Source organism: Saccopteryx leptura, chromosome 7 (assembly GCF_036850995.1).
Source record: "Saccopteryx leptura isolate mSacLep1 chromosome 7, mSacLep1_pri_phased_curated, whole genome shotgun sequence".
Taxonomy (NCBI): Eukaryota; Metazoa; Chordata; class Mammalia; order Chiroptera; family Emballonuridae; genus Saccopteryx; species Saccopteryx leptura.
In genome coordinates, this window is record NC_089509.1 from 89,964,517 (window position 1) to 89,985,241 (window position 20,725).

The following is a 20,725-nucleotide window of genomic DNA, read 5'->3' on the forward strand; positions in this document are numbered from 1 at the left end:
TCATTCTTGTACCATTCAAATTTATTTTTCATGTTTTTGCTGAAGTGATCTATATAAATTGAAAAGTTTTACATATTACGTTTCTGCTTAAAATTGTATAATAGATCTTCATAACCTATAGGAGAGTGCCCAAGTTATGAACTATGCTTGCTTTGTCAATCTTATCTTTTACAATCTGGTCCAGCGAAATGGAGGTAGCTGTACTTTCCGACAAGTTATATTCTTTCTCACCTCCTCGTCTTCTCTGCCTATTGTTCTTTTCCTCTTCTTGTCCTCTTCCCCAGAGTTCTCTACCTCACTCCCTACCCCAACACACATTCTCTAACCTCATCCCACCTTTTAACACAAAAACTCATCTTAGGCTAATTTTATGTATCTTTCTTCCCTACCAGGCTGTGAACTGCCCAAGAACAGAAACTGAACTTTGTTCATCTTTGGGAAATCAAAAAAATTTTTTCCTACATGCATCTTGGGAAGGTATCACACACTGAGCTAGACAAGACATATTAAGCAAACTACTGGAATGTAGCCTGCTATGAAGTATAGTAACATCATTTTTCTTCCCTTCCTCTCCCTTCAATTCCTCCACCTAAGTGTGGGTGCGAGAAGAAAGCCAGACTGGGCAACTATCCAGGCTTTCTCTCATTTTCTTGCCCAAGCACTCCTTCCCCCTCTAGGGTTTCTCTCACTTTCTTGCCCAAGCACTCCTTCCCCCCTTATTAAATCTCTGCACAAGAGCTCTAGTCTCATCTTTTTTCTTATATCAGCTCTCAAAGGCAGATCAGGAAGAACTTGAGTGCTCATTACAACAGAATCCAAATAATTAGTAACAGAAATACAATTCCTGAAGGGCTCAGTAAGCAGAAATACAAATACCTAACCTGAACTTTGAGGTTGGCGTTACTTGCTGGGGTTGATTCTTATCAGAACCTGCCCAATGATTTCTTCTAGGTACACAAAGAAAAAGGCCAAGCCAAACAAAGCCAAATAGAAAATAGGTTGGATTTTTCTATTAAGCAGGTTGAACTTTTTGATTCTTTTCATGTTTACTTTCTAGTGCTTTTGGGGAGTGTTTGTTGAATGAATACTAAATGAAGCTAAAGTTATTGTTGAGACACAGATTTAGAATATAGACTTAACGAATGGTAGTTAGATTTAGCTCCTGGTAAGAATGGTAGTCAGGTCACTATCCTTCACTTATTGATTATTTAAAGAGGTACTATTACTTGCACAGCATTATACAAAAAGCGTAACATGTGGCCCTTGCTCTCTAGTTTTCAAGAGACTTGAAAACTAGGGGTCTAGGAAATACACACAAATCAAAACCTGAATGAATTGAAGCACACAGAGCAAGAGGTGTTTAAAATGTAGAACTGACTGTATTTTAAAAGTATAAGTTGAAGGCTGATGTCTAATTGAGTACATTCATTTACCCTAAGAGATAGCATTATCTGCAAATTAAAAACTTGAAAACACATGAGCTGAAATTATATAATTTTGTGGCACTATCATGAGTGAATGCTTAGAATTAAATTGGTCTCATTGTCATTATATTAATGGCCATTATCGTAACACAGCTTTTCCAAATATAGTTAATTTACAAAATAATTTCTTTGAAGGCAATTAATTCCTGCAAATTTTCAGCTTAATTTTATAGCATGATATTTTCAATTATGCAAGAGTCTCAGATAGTTATAGTTTAACTGATCTTGGTAATATATAAAGTGGAAGATAGCATTCCGGCATTTTTAAAATGGTGTTTAAAAGTTTTAAAATATACAGTTGACCTTTGAACATGGGTTTGAATTATGAGGGTCCACTTACATGCTGAGTTTTTAAATAAACACTGTAAATGTATGTTCTCTTCCTTATGATTTTCTTTAAATTGAATTTATTGTGTTGACACTGGTTAAAAAATTATTCAGATTTCAGGTCACAGTTTTACAATACATCTTCCATACATACTGTATTCTTATGAATTTCTTAACATTTTTTCTTCTAACTTAATTGTAAGAATATAATATATAAACATATAATATAAAAATATATGTTAATCCACACTTTATTCTATCTCTAAGGATTCCAGTCAACAGTAGACTAACAGTAATTAAGTTTTCAGGGAGTCAAAAGTTATATGTGGATTTTTGATTGTATTGGAGTTGACACCTAAGTTGTTCAAGGGTCAACTGTATTTTCAACTCAGACGTTAAGTCAGTATTGATTCCAGGAGAAATCAATGTCCACAATATTTAACACATAATAAATAGTGAATCATATAACACTTATACAATGTATTGAAATTATGAGACCAATATGTCACACAGAGCAATAATCATCCAATAAACAAAAGATATCAAGACAAAAAGTGTTGAATCTGACCAAATGGCAAACACGTAGTGATTGTTTTGAGACCTGAGAAGGAAGAGATACTAGCCATGGCGTTAGAGAACAAAGTATGGAGAGAGGAATGCTCACAGTATGCTCTGGGATGTTGACTTAAATATAAATAAATAGTCCAGCTAATTGGTGGCACTTTGGTTTGAGGAAGTGAGGTTGGAAAAACCTGTGGAGACCTATGAATTGAGGGTAAAATGAGTTTTCAACTGTTAAATCACTGGTTTCTAAACTTGACTGCAAATTTGAATCTCCTGAGAACCTTTAAAAATACTGATGCCCGGGTCCTATATTAAGAAATTCTGATTTAATTGGCCTGGGAATCCAGGGTTTGTAAAAGTTCCTCTGATGTTTCTAATATGTTGTCAGCTTGAGAAATCAGCTAGGCTATTGTGATTTTCAACCCTAAGTGAATATGAGCATCAACTAGGAGAATTTTTAAGATGATATCAAAGATAACTCAGAAAATGGAAGAAAATACTTGCAAATCACATATCTAATAAGGAACTTATTTAAAAATATGTAAAATCCTCTAATAATTCAAAAATAAAAAGACCAATTCAGTTAAGAGGGCAAATGATCAGAATAGACATTTTTCTAAAAAGGATATACAAATTGCTAATAAACATGAAAAAATGCTCACCAGCATTAGTCATTAGAGAAATGCAAATATCACAGTGAGATAGCACTTTATATCCAGTAGGATGGAATAAGCTGAACAATAGCAAGTATTGGCAAGGATGTGAGAAATTGGGACCCTCATACATTGATGGCGGGAATGTAAATTGGTGCAGTTGCTTTGGAAAACAGTTTGTGAGTTCCTCAAAAAGTTAAACATAAAGTTATCATATGACTCAGCAATTCCACTCTTGGTTTGTACCCAAGAAACTTGAAAACATACGTCCATACAAAAACTTGTACATGAATGTTCACAGCCCCATTATTTATATTAGCCAAAAAGTGGAAGCAAATGATGAATGGAAAAGCAAAATGTGGTATATCCATACAATAGGATATTTTCCAGCCATAAAAAGAAATGAAGTTCTGATACATTTTACAATGAATACATCTTGAAAACATTAAGTGGAAGAAACCAGACACTAAAGGCCACATATTGTATGTTTCCATTTATTTGAAATGTTTAGCAAATCCATAGAGACAAAAAATAGCCTCGTGGCTGCCAGGCACTGGCAGGAGGGAGGCGTGGGGAGTGCCAGCTCATGGGTATGGAGTTTATCTTGGGAGGTAATGAAAGGATTCTGGAATCGGATAGTGGCAATCCAGTCACAACTTTGGGAATATACCCAAAACCACTGAATTGTACACATTAAAAGGGTGAAATTTAAAAAAAAGGCGAGCTCTTGGGTACAATAAAGTTGTTATAAAAAAATTAAAAGAAACAATTCAAGCATTCTCTCCCCTGCAGCATAAACCAAATTATTCAGAATTTCTGGGTATGGGACTTGGGCATTTTTAAAAGTGTACAACCAGCATTGAGAACTATGTAAGAGATAAAAAGCTATTAGTGATTTAGTTCTATGAAACTCCCTTTTTCCCAAAGCAAAAACAAAACACCTTGAATGCATGAATTCAAATCCAGGTTAAATTGTAAATTTTATTTTAATAGGTTCTGATTTTTATTTGACTCTTCAGTATGAGTGTATAAAATGTTCCTGCAAACAAATTTTAAAAAATGCATATAGGTAGACAATTTTTAGAATACCCCCCAAATGATAGCAAAAAAAGTATTTATTTATTTATTATTATATTTTTTAATTATTATTATTTTTTTTTGTATTTTTCTGAAGTTGGAAACGGGGAGGCAGTCAGACAGACTCCCGCATGCGCCTGACCGGAATCTACCCAGCATGCCCACCAGGGGGCGATGCTCTGCCCATCCTGGGCGTTGCTCTGTTGCAACCAGAGCCATTCTAGCGCCTGAGGCAGAGGCCATGGAGCCATCCTCAGCGCCTGGGCCAACTTTGCTCCAATGGAGCCTTGGCTGCAGGAGGGGAAGAAAGAGACAGAGAGGAAGGAGAGGGGGAGGGGTGGAGAAGCAGATGGGTGCTTCTCCTGTGTGCCTTGGCCGGGAATCGAACCTGGGACTCCTGCACGCCAGGCCAACGCTCTACCACTGAGCCAACCGGCCAGAGCCAAAAAAAAATGTATTTAAATTTGTATCAAAGACACAAAGCAATTTATTTTTTTTAGAGAAATTTGGAGTGTTTTGGTTACAGATGGACCAGCAAAAGAATTCTTGTGGGCCTCTTCCATCTTCTGGGATTTAAGGGAACAAATATGCAAATTTCTTGAAAAGATTATTCTCAGAATTTGCTGTGGAAGATACAGTTTTGGATTACAGTTTCTCTTACCTCTTTATCTTACCTTTGGAATGGCTTATAAACAAAGTCAAAATTTTTTCAAAACATTTAAATTCCTTCACAAAAGCCTGTATCACAATTTTAGAACAAGTCTATTGGTGCATCTAAGTCAAATGTTAAGAGCCATATCCAAGTGTACCCCTCAATCAGGAAATTAACACAATTAAGCATCCTAGGAGCTAAGTACAGATTTAAAAATTCTAAATGCATAACTGTGATGCTCAGTGCCAACAGAAGACCACATTCCGCCTTCCAAGTGAAGATATGTTTCATTGTTCCATTCAAAAGAGGGTGAAAATTTTATCAAACTGTAAATTTTTAAACTCTTGGTACAATTGTCTCCCAAAGAGCTACTGCATCTTTGTCTGTCAAATGAAAACCTTTGCTGAAATTCTGTTTGTTTTGTTAATTCATATATTTTGATATCAGAAAAAAAGTCTTTAAACCCTATTCTAAGCAAATGATTTTTCCTCCTCCAGAAAACAAGATTTTGGTGAAGCAGACACCTATTCTCGTGGCGTTCAACAATGAGGTCAACCTTAACTGCACGTATACCTACGACCTCTTTTCAAAGGAGTTCCGGGCATCCCTTTATAAGGGAGTAGATAAGGCTGTGGAAGTCTGTGTTGTGAATGGAAACTACTCCCTTCAGCCTCGGTTTAAGGCAAGCACGGGATTCCACTGTGATGGGAAATTGGGCAACAAGACAGTGACATTCTACCTCTGGAATTTGTTTGTTAACCAAACGGATATTTACTTTTGCAAAATAGAAGTCATGTATCCTCCTCCTTACATAGACAATGAGAAGAGCAATGGAACCATAATCCATGTGAAAGGTAATATGCAACTTTACCAGTGTACCACTCTAACTGTTCAACTGGCGTCTTGAAAACTAGGTCATGATTAGTGGTGGGGTTGGACAAATCCCAAAGAGGATAGACCAAAGAGGAAGTCTACACATTCTAAGCTAGTGATATTTTGCATATTTTGGTCCCTCTCACATTCCTCCATAATGTTCAGAAGGAAGGAAATGTACTCAAGTGCCACCCCCATATCATTTAATCTACTCTATTCTATTTTCAGAGAATCAGACCTGTGCAACTCAGAGAGCTCCTGAGCCTTCTAAGCCATTTTGGGCACTGGTGGTGGTTGTTGGAGTCTTGGCTTTGTATAGCTTGATAATAACATTGACTTTTTCTACTTGCTGGGTAAGAGAAACAGCACTGCTTTTATGTAACTTTTCTACTATACATGTGATTTGATAATATTCAAGAGTTTTGCCTATGTGGTTTATTTTCTGTTTAACATGTGATTTTACTATTTTCTTTTTTGTTACTAAACTTAAGTAGGTTCTCGTTTAGCCTGTCCAACTTTATCTGAGATAAAAATCTGATAGGTATCCTATTTTCTAGAAGGCATTAGTTAGGAGATCAGACAGAATAAGAAACTAAATGGTTAAATTAAGTTGGTTATTAAGGGAAGTTACCTTCTTTTAATCCCTATTTTCAATATCATTATGAGATTTAAAAAAAGTTTTAATATATACATGTATATAAAAATCTAAGTAACTTGGGAATTCAGATAACTGAAGTCAGTTAACAACTTTGGTTCAGGTTCAAAAATCAATGAGAAATTTGTTGAGTGAAATTATGCATTCAAACCTAGCAAAGAAACTAGGTCTGTTTATCTGAGTCATATTTTTATCTCCTCAGAAGCAGTTGAATTTTGTGAGGCCAAGTATGGTGCTGTCATTATGAAACTTTAATGAGAATTAGACTTTTCTGAGCTCTCATCATTGAACTGAAGTTTACCAACTTTCTCATCACTGAATTGGAGTTTACCAACTTTTCCAAATATTCATGCAATAAACTTGGTATATATACTTATATATTTTACCTTTTTCCACGTTGAATTTTTCACAGAAGTTTGAGGAAATCTTGATGACCGTATCTACTGTGAAGAATGGCCCTCCTTCTCAAGGATCTTTCCCTTACCCAGGAACCTCCTGTTCTTATGTACACATTGGGGTACAGAATACAGCATGATTGACTCCACCTTGTCTTTGAAAATTTTTCTAAAATTCTAAAAGTTAGATGCATGTACAAGTCATTCCTTCAACAATAACAAAAAATTCTGTGCTCCTAAAGAATAAAGGACAATTTCTCTTTATATTTACCACCTAACTAGTATTAAGAACATTTAATGCTTAATGAATGCTTAAATTTATAACCTCCATAGAGGCCACACTAAGGATTTGATGAAGATGCCTGAAGTAGAACGCCCATCTTCAAGGCACACTCTACACATTTAATTAATCCGTACATGGTCAGAGATTTCTGGAAGCCATGCTATGTAAAGCCATCCTATTTATAACAGTTTTGGCCCTAGGAGGGATTGGGCAGTCATGGGTTCACACACATGCCAATGACTGATACAACCTGAGATGCTCTTAATTTCTTGTGACATGTTGTCAAAGTTTGTGGGGAACAAAGGTATTCCCCACATACTTCTTCCATTTCAGAAGATCCTAAGGGTGTTCTAGACATTGATCATGCTTCCTGTTGCCTCATCTCTACCTTTAGCCGGGTAGGGAATAAAGAGGCTGCTTGTTCCTGGAAATCCTTTATACCAATTTCATCTTGAGAATTTGCCTGCCCTCCCTTCTTCAAGTTGCCCAAACCTGATGGGGGCCTTTTATATAGTAAAATATTGCCTTAGTTCCTCCTCTGATGTTACCTGGGTCCTTCATCTTTCTGGTTCTTGGTGTCTTCATCCAAGGTACCTTGTAGCTTTGAACCACTATGGTGTTTAATGATTTAAAAATTTAGACTCTTAGTTCTTGTTTTCTTCCTGATCCCATTGGAAATCTCAACTTCTTAATTTAAAAGAGAGAAGATGGGGGTCCAGGGGCTGGCTAAAAAAGATGAAGGGATTAAACCAAGAAAAAAAAACCTCATAGGAACAAACAAGAGTGTGGGGATTGGGAGAAAAAGTGGAGATTTAGGAGGATGGAGGGGTACTGGATGGTGGTGGAGGGAGACTTGATTTAGGGTGAACACACAATGCAATATATAGATGATGTATTATAGAATTGTACACCTGAAAGCTGTATAATTTTATTGACCAATGTTAACCCAATAAATTCCACTAAAAAAAATCAGGTGCAGTGGCTTTTGAGTACCCTTCTAGGAAAGGTGCTCCTTGTAACATGCTGACTTAAGTCAATATAATTTACTAGCTTTGCAGGAAGTAATTTTGGGAACTGCCTTAACTTTAAGTGGCTAAAAGGGTTCTGCTTATCATTTAAAACTTATTGTAAATATGCATTAGAATATCAGTTCCTATAATCAGGCACTGACTTGCTAAATTGCTTAAATCAACCCAAAGGGCAAAAATATCAATAGCTTCTTATTTTCAAGGAATTTTAACAGTTTATTTTTAACTTGGAAACCACATAGACACAAGAAGTTTTTCCTTGGCAGTACTACTGATTCCTAGTGGGGTTCATCTTGCTTTGTCTTGAGAAAACATATTTTGGTCTTATTCTGTCTTACTGGATCCCCATAAACGGGAAGATTGCAGTGCTTGGTATATCTTATCATTTGTGGCCTTATGTAGTCAATTTGGTTACCCGATAATGACCCTTGACTTGCAGTGGTCTGACCTCAGACCTAGCTAGTGGTCTTTGTATTCTCTGACAAAAAAGGTGTGAAATATATATATTTTTTATTTTTAAAAAATAATACAGCATTTTTACCCTGGGCTCATCTTTTCTTGCTGCTGTTATTAAGCAACTAGCACCTTGCTGAGTTAGGCAGCTAGGCCATTAAGGATCTCTACAGTTTAGACATTTCCTGGGTACTTTTTTGGGATCCTATTTTTGGCTGGTCTGCTCTATGCCTTGGTGCAAGTTGCTGTTTTCCGGAACTTCCTGAAGGCTTGTGACGTGTTACCATAGGCAATTCATGGCTGAGTGGGTTTCTGGGAGCAGCTGCAGATTCTGTCTCAGTTCTTGACCTATTGTTGACATTTGAATAAATAAAGAGCTCCCTTTGGCCAGGCTACCACAGACCAGCACCTGTTACTCTCACTCAATTCTCCATTCTCTGAATTGCTTTGTGTGTGCCTGTGTCTTACTATTGCTCCCAGGAAATAAGTGGGTAAGAGCTGTGGTGAAGGGAAGGGCAAGGGAGGTGGGTCTTGAAATCATACACCTTTCACAGACATTGAATGGTGAAGGGGCAGAGTAGATGACCCGGTCACACAGACACATGAGGTGAGTACTCTGCAAACGTATATGCATATCCTAGATGCATATGGACACTGTGAGTTCTATACACTGTTTCTAATCATGTGTGTGTCATTTCTCTCCTACTGTTGTGTTTAGAGTTACGGTGATGATGACTAGATCCACCATCCGACAACAATGTGAGGGTAAACATGGGATTTGATTGCAGCAGATCTCTCATAGTCTTTGTGTGAAACCCGGAGAACCCCAGAACCAAGACATCTTCATTATTGGGCCCCCTCTGCCAGCTCAAATTTTATTTGCGTGTCTGGAGACAAAGACTCTCACTTGGGAATCTGGCAAGAGGAGTCCTCAGGGTTGGAACAAGTACTAAAATACTTCTCAGGGTATCACCAGCAGCCTTCTACATTGATTTGGGGGCAGACATTTCCATGTCCTTAATCCTATCACTCTGCAACTTTATGCCCAAGAGAACTCCTCCTGTCTTTCATTTACGGAATGTTTGATGAGCAACTTTCTTCATGCACTTGGTTTCTATGACTATCTCTCTCTGAATGAATCCCCTAATCATGTGCGTTTAATGCTATTGTCTTAGTTCCAGCTAGATAACCCATCCATCATCTCAAGTCCCAAGTGACTAAAGCAGAATTTATAACCTCCTTCAAATACACTTCTCCTACTGTGTTGCCTTATGTCCATTGATGAAATACCATCCTTCTAGTCATCCAGGCTCAAATCATCAATCATCTTTGGATATGAGCAAGAAGGAGTAGTTAAGCAGCCTAACAACACTCATGCAAATTTGATGATACATTTTGTATCTATTGCTTTGTTTTCGTTACATTTTTTTTTTCATGACCAAACTCTAGTTTAGGATTTCTCAGTCTTGGCACTATTGACATTTTGGGCTGGATAATTCTTTGTTGTTGGGAACTGACCTGTGCAATGTAGGATATTTAGCAGCATCTCTAGCCTCCACACACTAGATGCCAGTAGCATTCCTCCCATGTGTGACAGTCCAAAATGCTTTCAGACATTGTCAGATGTTCCCTAGGACAGGGAATAAGGGAGTAGGGGGTGGCAAGAATGAGGTTTAGGAGATCTGGCTTGGGTAGCTACATATATATATATATATATATATATATATATATATATATATATATAGTGTCACAACTGGGAGAGAATTCAGACTTAGGGGAAAATCTTGAGTTTTTTTTTGGATGTGTTGCATTTAAAATGACTTTGAAGTCTAGTTCAGAGATAAAAATTGGGGTAAATAAGTGATAATTCAAACTGTGAATGTTGAGATTGCCTAGGGAGAGGAAGGATGGAGTGAGTAGAAGGGAAAGCCTAGGATAAAGCTGAGAGGACCCTGACACTGAAGGGCTAGAGAAGGATGAGCTTGCAAAGGAGGCAGGAAAGAGTGGTCAGAGAGGCAGGACAAAAACCTGGATGGAACCATCTCATAGAAGCCAAAGTGGAAGAGTGCTTCAAAGAGGAGTAATAAAGAGTGCTGCTGTGAGTTCAAGAAGATGAGGACTTAAAAACATATTAGTCATATTTAGTAATGTGGAGGTCAGTTGTCTTCCAACCTTTAACACTTACTCATACCCCTGTGACAAGGAAGGTGTGAACTGCTCAGGTAGAAGTGCATGGAAATAAGGCCAGTGCTAAAGTCACTTGCTTACTTAATTATGCAGGTGTTCATATCATTTATGTCCAACATATTTACTTATTTATAAGGTTATGTGTCAGGAAATAGGCCATTTATTTTTCTACCATAAAGAATTCTAAATCTAGAAATCTGGATGGCTTTCCATATTTAGAATTTTATGGGTCTTTTATCAAATGTATAAATTTTACCATCACATTGATCCAGTAAAGATGCTCCTTAATCAAAACTATGTTAAGATTCATGGAAGTATAACTCTTGTATCAGGATAAGTATTGTCTTACTTTCCTCACCCCTCTTCGAAATTTATCCAGAGGGAGTTGAGTCTGAGGAATAAAAGTGAGTGACTCTTGTCTTTATGGAAACGTAAACACATGTAAAGGAATGAGACTGTAACAACTTGCTTAGAACTATCCTCCTGTTAATTTGGAATCCACAAATATGAATTTATGATTACTCCAGACTCTGAAGGGCTGCAGGTCTTCTTTGGTTAACAGCTTGTTAAGCAAATGACTAATGTAAAAAGATTGCAGTGGAGATGCTTAACTTTTGCAAAGGAGGAAGGGACTTTAAGAGTATTTGCATATCAACAGCAGATACACTAATTAGATATGCCTTTGAAATTCAGGTCAAAGGACTGCTTTGAGAGTTAACTGAGGTGCATTTCTCTAAAATACTTTCTTTGATCCAGATTTTTCAAGTTAATTTAGAAGAGTCCAACATAGTTAGGTTTGATTAGTCATGATCCAAGTCCAAGGTGCTTAATGAATTCTCGGTGTTTAGCTTCACTTGACAATCCATGGTCTGAATAGTTGGCTCCAGTGTCTTAGAACTTCTCCCATGACATCACCTTCCATGTCTCTGACCCTCTCACAGTGACACTTCTCTTTTCCACAGATGAGTAGTAAGAGGAACAGGATCCTTCAGAGTGACTACATGAACATGACTCCCCGGAGGCCAGGGCCGACTCGCAGGCACTACCATCCCTACGCCCCGGCGCGAGACTTTGCTGCCTACCGCTCTTGACACGGACGCCTATCCAGGTGCCAGCCGGCTGACACCTCTTCACCTGCTCAACTCCACTGCTCTGGATAGGAATGGACCGCCTCACCTTCAGCCGGCCACCTCAGGCCCTTGTTAGGCCACAAATGCCAATTTTTCTTGACTGACTAGACAAAATAACATCATTGTGAGACTCTGAAAAGAAGTTAAAGAATATTACCATAGCAGGCTAAATCTTGTAGTGCCATGACCAGAATTCAAACTTACCATGTATTTATTGATTTGATTGAGAGGTTAGGGTAGAAAATAAAAAGTGAGTGAATTCTGTTAGCCTTAACATCTGCTTACAATTTTACTCTTTTCTTACTCCCCTGCACATGGCGGTCAAGTGAAGTGTGATATTGAACTTTTAGATGGAGAAGAAAGGTTAGAAAATCATTCCCTTTGGTTAAATGGGGGTTTAGGGTGGGGATAGGTTAGAGAGACTTTAACATTTTTAAAACCACGGAAACACTGTCTGTCTCTCATGAAATGAGCCACTTCGTTTCTATTCAGTGTTGTTTTCCTTTTAATTTAGAAAGATGTAGACAGACATTGTCTTGGATCAATTCTTGTCATATTTAGTCATTTTGACCAATGGATTGCCTTCAAAGCGATGCAAGGCACACTGACTTGCTTTTCCTACTCCCTGTGATGGAAATTCAATGTCGTCTTCATAGTATGGTTTCAAAAAAAATAAGGTCATCTTCCCACACCAAGGAAGAATATGTTTGGATATAAAGCCACTTGATGTCAAAATTATTTGAATACTATGAGGGGTTAGTTGTTTAGCAGCACATTCCAGGCAGCTCCCAGGGGGGCTTTTCTGTTCCATGTATCTCAGGTGTGCACAGCTGGTCTCTTTGTTGTCTGCGTAGAGATCTGCAGTGGGTTGAAGACATGAAGATACTGTGAAAAAGGGATGTTCGCATCCATTAGGGTGTGGGGAATGAGTGCCAGGAAGCTTGTTCTGAAGGAGGGAGAATGGAAGGAGTGACTCAATTCTTGTCATGTGCAAAGGGGCTGGCAGGAGCCCTGGCAACAAGAGGAGCCTTCTTTACAGAAACTTGAAGTGCTTTCTGGTTCAAAGCTTCAGAACTTGGTAGGTTCGGATGCCTGCTTACCCTGGAAGTCCATTGACATGGAAAAATATTTTGGAATATGTCTTTTGAGATGGCATCAAAGTTCTCAAGATAGCCTGTAAGGCCTGACCCTGGAATGACCGTGGACAGTTTTCTACCTTCAGTTTGTGTCAACTGGAGTGTGCCTGGGGACCTTGAAGAATGGCTCTAGTGCTGCCTTTACAAATTGTTCAGTGCTTCAGTTTATTCAGAGGTTAGAGGATTCTGGGTGTTAGAGGCAGATAGACCTGGTTTAAGTCTCATTGTTAGTTTGCCTCAGGCAAGTCACAGTCTCTCTTAGACTCTGGCTCTTCTACTATAAAACGGAGATAATAATCACAAATGTCTGTTCCTACACTGTCATCTCCTTGAGGATATGGCCCTAGTTTGTCCTGTTTTCTATTTGTCCCTGACAGTACCATGCCTGACGTGTAATGTTAGTCATTATTATTACTGCCATGTATATAAATTATGTGTAAAAATTAAACTAAGCAATGATCTGAGAAGAGAGACAATATTGTAACACAAATTTAAGCCTACTACTCAGGGAAGAGGTGTTATGAAATTTGAGAGCCTCTTAACTTCCACCATTTTCCTCTTTCAGATTATTTTAGCTTATAATGAACTATACAGCATTCCATGTCCCACCTTTATGTATAAAAATAGAACTCTTTAAATTTTTTTTTGTAATGTGGGGAAGGGAAAGAATACTATGATTCCAGAGAGAAAATATTGTACCAGGGTTGACTTTTTAAAGTGGGCTTCCATCCCATGAATTTAGTTGATCCAAAGAAGGCCAAATCAAGTAGTGTTTGAGTGACAAAGGACAGTGGTACTTAAGCTGGGAAGTGTGTCATATTGTCAGTCTCTTGACACAGAGTTCTTTAATCCAACTTATCAGATTGGCTTTAAAAATAATAGAACTGGAGAATTTGTAGAAAAGGCAATAGCAAAAAAATAAATAAATAAGAAAATAAAGATGGAAAGATTTGATCTTTGGTACCAACTGGTTTTATTTTCTGATGGGAAAAAATAGGTTTACTAAAGATGAATCACACTTTAGATTTTCTTACTCACTTTGAACAGAACCAAAGTAGAAATGTTAATAGGGAAGTCCCTTTTCACTATTAGTATAAACTAAGAAATGGTTTGAAAACAGTGGTTTGAGCCATGCTTTTACAGTTTCAGATATGGTAATTATGAAGAAAACAATGTCTTTTGCAACTTTTATTCTAAGAGTTTTGTACTTAGTATTTCTATAATTTTTTATTGTGAGTTTTTTTAAATTTTGGGCTGAATATGTCAATTTAAAGAGTCCAAGTATACATTTTAAGTTCTGTGTACTCAGTGATAAAATTACTGAACTACCATGTGCCCATTTTTAAATTTGTGCTTTAACACTGTCTTTCAGAGCAGATATGCTTCACTTTTGGCAACAAAATTAGAGGAAACTTGTTATTTTAAAAGAATGTGGGATACATTTTTTTTATAAATCTCCAACTTTAGCCCTTTTATTCTTTTTTTTATAATCCAGACTTTCAAGTATTTTCACTTCAAAGCAAGGTAACTTCTAGCTTGGCTTTAGTCACAATTTCTCATCAAAACAATGTTTTACGTTTCTGAGATGTGAGGCTGGGTTTACCTATGTATTCTGTGTGATATGAATCTGTCTCTTATAGGTATATGCTTTCTGACAGATTCCTCCTCAACATCACAGTCATGTTCCCATTTCAGGGCCTTTATACATATTATTATTTTTTCTAGACTGCTCTTCTCCAGATAGCTACTTGGCTTGTTCCCTCATTTCTTTTAGGTCCTTGATCAAGCATCATCTTCTATCCTTGTTAAATGTCCCCAAACTCTATCTGCTTTCCTTGCTTGTTTTTTTTTTCCCTATAGCATCTCACCAATTCTTACACTAGATTTTATTACTTATTTATTTATTATTTGTTTCCCCAAACTAGAATGTAAATTTAATGAGGGACAGAAGTTTACTTTGTTTATTGCCATGTTCCCAGTGCCTAGAACAGTGCCTGGCATGCAATAAATATGTATTTACTGACTGAATGACTCTCACATACCTTAATAAATCAATGGTCTGTCTAAATGTACAAATCACGTTCTGAGAAGGAGAGAGCCAGTTCTGTTTTCCATTTTCCTATTCATAAGTTTGAACATCCATTTTTTAAAAAAGTGAAGCAGAAGGTAAAAAGATGTACAAGTTAAACATGGTGAAAGAAAACTTGATGAATGTAAGTTAATTTATATTTAAGAAATTTTTACACAATGAGGAAAAACAATAGGGTTAGAAAGAATCATCTTAAAAAGTCATACAAATAAGCCAGTGAGGAGTTACGTTGATTTCCTACTTGAAGTCTCCAAAATAGAGTGTGGACAATGTTTTAAACATGCTTTCAGCCTAAGACTTCTGAAAATGTTGCTTTTGTAGTTAAAATCCGTAACACTACTGAACTGCTGCTCTTTTTGGTGGAGTGATTTTGTCTCAACATATCCTATAAATGCCTTGCCTGGCTATGATTCAGAAAGAGCTCGGAGATGGGGAAGCTAGGACAGACAATTTCAGCTTCTTTAGCTGTCATGCTCATGTCATGCTCATGTCACAACTGAACACTGTCATGGCTTGCAAGAGTTTAAAAATAAAATAAAAACAAACAAAATTGTGGCACTTGGAACAAGTTGAAAATTCAAATCAGATGTATTAATCATCACACACACACAGACATACACTGTTATCATCTTGTGGTAGGGGAAGGCCCTTGAACAAGAGACTGGTCTGATAATTTATGTAGCAACTCCTGTTTACTTCATTGCAAATTGTGCTTTGAGGGTGGCCTGAAGTCAAAGACATGTGCAATGAGTTCAACTCCACACTTAAACTCTTTTCTTTCTTGAAATGGAGCTCAATAAACTTAATAAAGATAACTAAAACTTGAAAAAGGTGAGCCTCTGTTTCCTATTCCAAAAAAGGCTGAACTCAACTAATCACTCATGACTTCAATAGGACAGATCCAATCAATTGAAAAGGGACAACCTTGGTAAAAATCAGCCATTACATAAATCTGTTCAATAAACATTACTTTTGGGGCTAATAAAAATAATGTAACCTACTTCTCTAAAAAGGTGCCAGTACCTTTAAAACTCAAGTTCAAAATGAAATAAAATACAAACTTCATGACTTGACCTAACAGACATCCTAATATGTTGTAGCCATATAAGTATGTAAATATGTAAGTGCCTGCAGTGTCAAATTCACTCCCCCCCCCCAATTCTGGTAAAACTGATTGATTGCTTTTAAAGCACTACTCTTTCTCCTATCTCATATTGTGTGTAACAGAGATAATGGATGAGTGAGAGAAATCAAAGGAACTTCTGAATCCATCATAGTGGCGGCTGAGGACCACATTAAGCAGCAGCAAATGGGAAGGTCTTGGAACTATACCAGAGCTTGTCTGGTAATGTATCTGTGTCTCCAAAACTGAGAAGCATTGCTTCAATCCTGACTTTTCAACAGGGGTGTTCAGAGGTTGGTTCTTCAGGAAAAATCTGAGTGGGTGGACGACTCAACTTTCTCCAATTTTGTATTCCAAAGGAATTAGTGTTTTCCCTTCAAAGGTTCATGGGCTCTCAGCACTGTTCAGCGTAAAATGTGGCATGCTTTCTCAGTGTGCCTTTTGTTCATTTGAGGGTGTGGACACCGGGTTCTACACTTGAAAAAGGCTTGGGCTGAAATGTGAGTGAGCCCAGAATATTTTGTCTTTTCCAAGCTGACCTCACTATTGAGGCCACTCCAAAGCTAGAACGTGTGTTCCTCAAGCCCTGTTCCCTATCCTATTCACCTGTTTCAACTCTGTGAAAGGTCTTGGGGTGCCAGGAGTTTGAGGGGACAAAAATTTCCAAAAAAGTGAACTTATTTTAGAGTAGGGGTGGATGGGATTCTACTTATACCTCAACCGACAGAGTTATCTCAATGGCAGATTCAAACACTCCCCTGGAACGAATTGTGAGAGCTGGGTGGAAATGTCAGTTGAGGCAGAAAAGCAGCAAACAGCTTTGTTTTCCTACAGTTGTGGTTTTACATAGTGATGATGACACATGAAGATGAAAATGTGCAGCATGAACTCCAGTTGTTATCTGAGTGAGCATCTCTGCCAACACTGAAGGATATGTGTGGGTGTCACCTGCAAGCAAAGAGAGAGAGAGAGAGAGAGAGAGAGAGAGAGAGAGAGGGAGAGAAAGAGAGAGAGAGAGAGAGAGAGAGAGAGAGAGAGAGGCCCTGTTTCGGAAAGAAAAGCCAGCAGTTAATCAAAGATCAACAGTGACAAGTGGTGCTGTTTATTTCATGAGCTTTATAGCTGACTTCCTTCCCCTTGCTAATCTCCAAGTCTGCATTTACTCTCTGGACTAAATATATGTGTGTTTGGTGGCTGAGAAAGAGGGTAGAAAAGACGGTCTTGAATGGGCGTTATAGCAGTTACTATAGTGGTTTAATCATTTCTTCTGTCTTCTGGGTGCACACTTAGCATTTGCTATGTTAGGTTCCAAAGTGTAACTGTTTGCTAACTGTTGGGAACCCACAACATTTACACACGGGTAGACAAACTTGAGGTAGTTATTGGGGCATCTTGTTCACTCCCAACTCTATGCAACTTTTATTTCAGTTGTTTTATATTTCTTTCTCCCCCATTCCTCTTCATTTATTCAAAAACTATTTAATGAGCATCCCCTCAGCTCTAAGAAGTGGGCTAGGTACTGGCAACATGGCAGTGAGCAACACGAACATTATTATCTCCACACTTACCAAGTGTAGAGTGTAGACTTTGTATATTCCCCTTCCTCTTATTTAATACCCTGTTTCTCAGCGTAACCACTTAGTCTTAATTATAGGCTCAGATCTTAATATAGCTATTTTATAGACTTTGCCTTGGCTTGCTTGAAATTTATTTCTTTGTAATGCTCTATTTAGCATCCCTAACTTCTTTAGTGTCTTAGGTCAGGGACTGACAAGTTTTTTGTTTGTTTATTTGTTTTTCTTTTTCTGGATGGGAAGGGCCAAATAGTAAATATTTCAGGCTTTATGACCATACAATCCCTTGCAGCTACTTGACTTGGCCATTGTAGTATAAAAACAGCTAGAGGTGATATGTAAACAACTGAGCATGTCTGTGTTCCAATAAACCTTAACTTGTGAGTATTGATTGTTTAATTTCATACAATTTTCATGTCACACAACATTAATATTCTTTGATTTTTTTTTTTTTTTTTCTAACACATGTAAACTTCTACTCTTAGCTCATGGGCTGGATTTGGCCTGCAAGCTGAAGTTTGCCGACTCCTAACAGAACCAAGGCCACAGTTTTAGCTACAAGGTGTCTTTGAGTTCTAGTAGCTACTACCATCTACATTTTTAAGGCCAGAAGGAATTATTATGAATATGTGCAGAGGCTTACTGGGGTTGGCAAACATTAAGTATCTTTTTGAAAGAAAGACAAGGTTCAAGGAAGAAGGAAGCAGAAACTTCTGAGGCAAAGTCATTTTAGGCAGAAGAAACAGGAAATTATAAGAAAAGAAGATAAGAAGCTATTTAAGATGATAGAATCCGCCCCCCCCCCCCCCCCCCCACACACACACATTGTTGCCAAAGGCCTACGGATGTTGGGAATTATGGTCAGTCTTCTCTTAAATCCTGTTTGCCCTATCTCCTCTTTTCTAAGCATCAAATCCTCTTAATCTCTAAGGAAACAAAATAAGTGTTAAGTCACAGCAGCCAGGGGACAAAATATGATCTGTCTTTCCCTGCAAAGTCTTCCCCACACAGCACAATCAAATCCAGCTGGGGCTGGTGCTCAGAGGTCAGGAACAGCTATGTCAGAATTGGCCTTCATTTTTTTGTCCATCACACTCTTTCCGTCTGCACTTGGCTGCTATTTTATGGTGACCAAGGGTGAACCCTTCTCACCCACAATTTAAACGAAGGCTCAGCATTTTACAGGTAACTGGTGAAATCAGTGTTATTCAGATTAGAAAGGCACTGACCGAACACTACCATTCCTTCAGCTCCATTCTCCACTCCTGTGCACAGCTGCTGGTCACACCCAAGGTACAAATAGTCCCTGGAAGCAGCCCAGTGTATGTGGGCACCCTGAGCTACACACCCATTCACACCATCTGGGCAATTTAAAAATAGGGCTAAATGTAGCATTTAGCTTGATCTGGCCAGCTAAGATCAGGAAATTGTTTCTAAAAGGTCAGATGATTAATAATGTTATGCCAATGTCTAGCGTGTCAGTAATGAAAAACGACTCTGGCTGAATGGATTTTGTCCTGATTCTGTACATGGTATTCCAAGTTCTGAGTCTGGGCAAACAGCCTCGGGAATTCCAAGATTCTTTTCCCTAGCTTGCAAGGTCACTGTGTACATTTATGCATGGCATGCCCCGCACAAAGACTTCTAGCCAATGGGGTAGAGGGGTCTGAAACTCAGTCAGGGTCCTCTTATTATAAACTATGCACGTACAAGAGCTATGCCCATCTGGAGAGGGCCCTTTTCTTCAATGTCCAATGTGTTGGCTATATAGGCTCTGACAGAATGATTGCCTTCTTTGCCACTTGGTTACTGGGCTCTTTATAGAATAGATTAGATCACCATTCTTAAAACAGGAGTTATCTAGAATGAACAAAAGTTAAAACAAAACCTCAAAAATGGAATGGTTCTTAATATCATAAAATATCTTTCCTGGGTTCCTTTTTTAGTAATTTCTTCCCCTCAATTTTTTATACTTTCAGTCTGTCAGGTTTTTTTGTGTTTTGTTTTTTTGTTTTTTGCTGACATACATCTGGTGGGTTTGTCTTTTAGGAGTAATGTAAGAAGAAACTTTCTGGTTCAGATCTCAAAGGGCCTAGAGAATACTGGCTTGTGGGTTAGTTCTTGGAATGTCCCTGGAACTTTTCAGTTAGTTGCAGTCTACTTTAGTTTCCTAGTTATCAGTACATGAGAGGGAGACTAAATGCCCTCAGGGCTAATTCCTATAATAGTTGTCATACTCCTTATTATAACTATCCCTAGATAATTCTTCCAAAATAAATGGCATTGTTTTGGGTTTTCTCCTATAATTACATGCCTAAATTTTACAGGTAAACATTTTATATTTGATATTTGTCAATCAGGATTATTTGAGTAAATCTATAATTTTCTGTAATTCTTTATTTTTTATTTTTATTTTTTATTATGTGAGAGGCGGGAGGCAGAGACAGACTCTCGCATGTGCCCGGAACGGTATCTACCCGGCATGCCTCCTACCAGGCGATGCTCTGCTTGTCTGGGCTGCTGCTCTGTTGCTCAGCAACCAAGTTATTTTAGAGCCTGAGGCAAGGCCATGGAGCCATCCTTAGGGCCTAGGGCCAACTTTGCTTGAACCAATCAGGCATGGCTGTGGGAGAGGAAGAAAGCAAGGGGTAGTAAAGCAGATAGTTGTTTCTCCTGTGTGTCTTGACAGGAACTGAACCTGGGACTTTCACACATCAGGCTGATGCTCTATTAATAAGCCAACTGGCCAGGACCAATTTTCTGTAATTCTTAAATTCAGTAATATATCAAAGTCATTTAAATTAGTGGTCCCCAACCCCCGGGCCATGGACCGGTACCGGTCCATGGGCCATTTGGTACCGGTCCACAGAGAAAGAATAAATAACTTACATTATTTCCGTTTTATTTATATTTAAGTCTGAACAATGTTTTATTTTTAAAAAATGACCAGATTCCCTCTGTTACAACCGTCTAAGACTCACTCACTCTTGACGCTTGTCTCGGTCACGTGAAACATTTATCTGTCCCACCCTAAGGGCCGGT

At 38.1% G+C, this 20,725-nt stretch overlaps 1 protein-coding gene across 2 annotated transcripts in view; it reads left to right on the forward strand.

Moving 5' to 3' along the window:
* The window catches only part of CD28 (CD28 molecule), an 87,914-nt gene extending 71,783 nt beyond the window's left edge, over window positions 1–16,131 (forward strand). For both annotated transcript variants that reach the window (XM_066345630.1, XM_066345629.1), the window contains exons 2-4: window positions 5,255–5,611; window positions 5,859–5,983; window positions 11,594–16,131. In XM_066345630.1, the coding sequence (XP_066201727.1) occupies window positions 5,255–5,611; window positions 5,859–5,983; window positions 11,594–11,722 (611 nt within the window). In that variant the 3' untranslated portion in view covers window positions 11,723–16,131. The remainder of the gene's footprint in view (window positions 1–5,254; window positions 5,612–5,858; window positions 5,984–11,593) is intronic.
* Window positions 16,132–20,725: the final 4,594 nt, after the last annotated feature.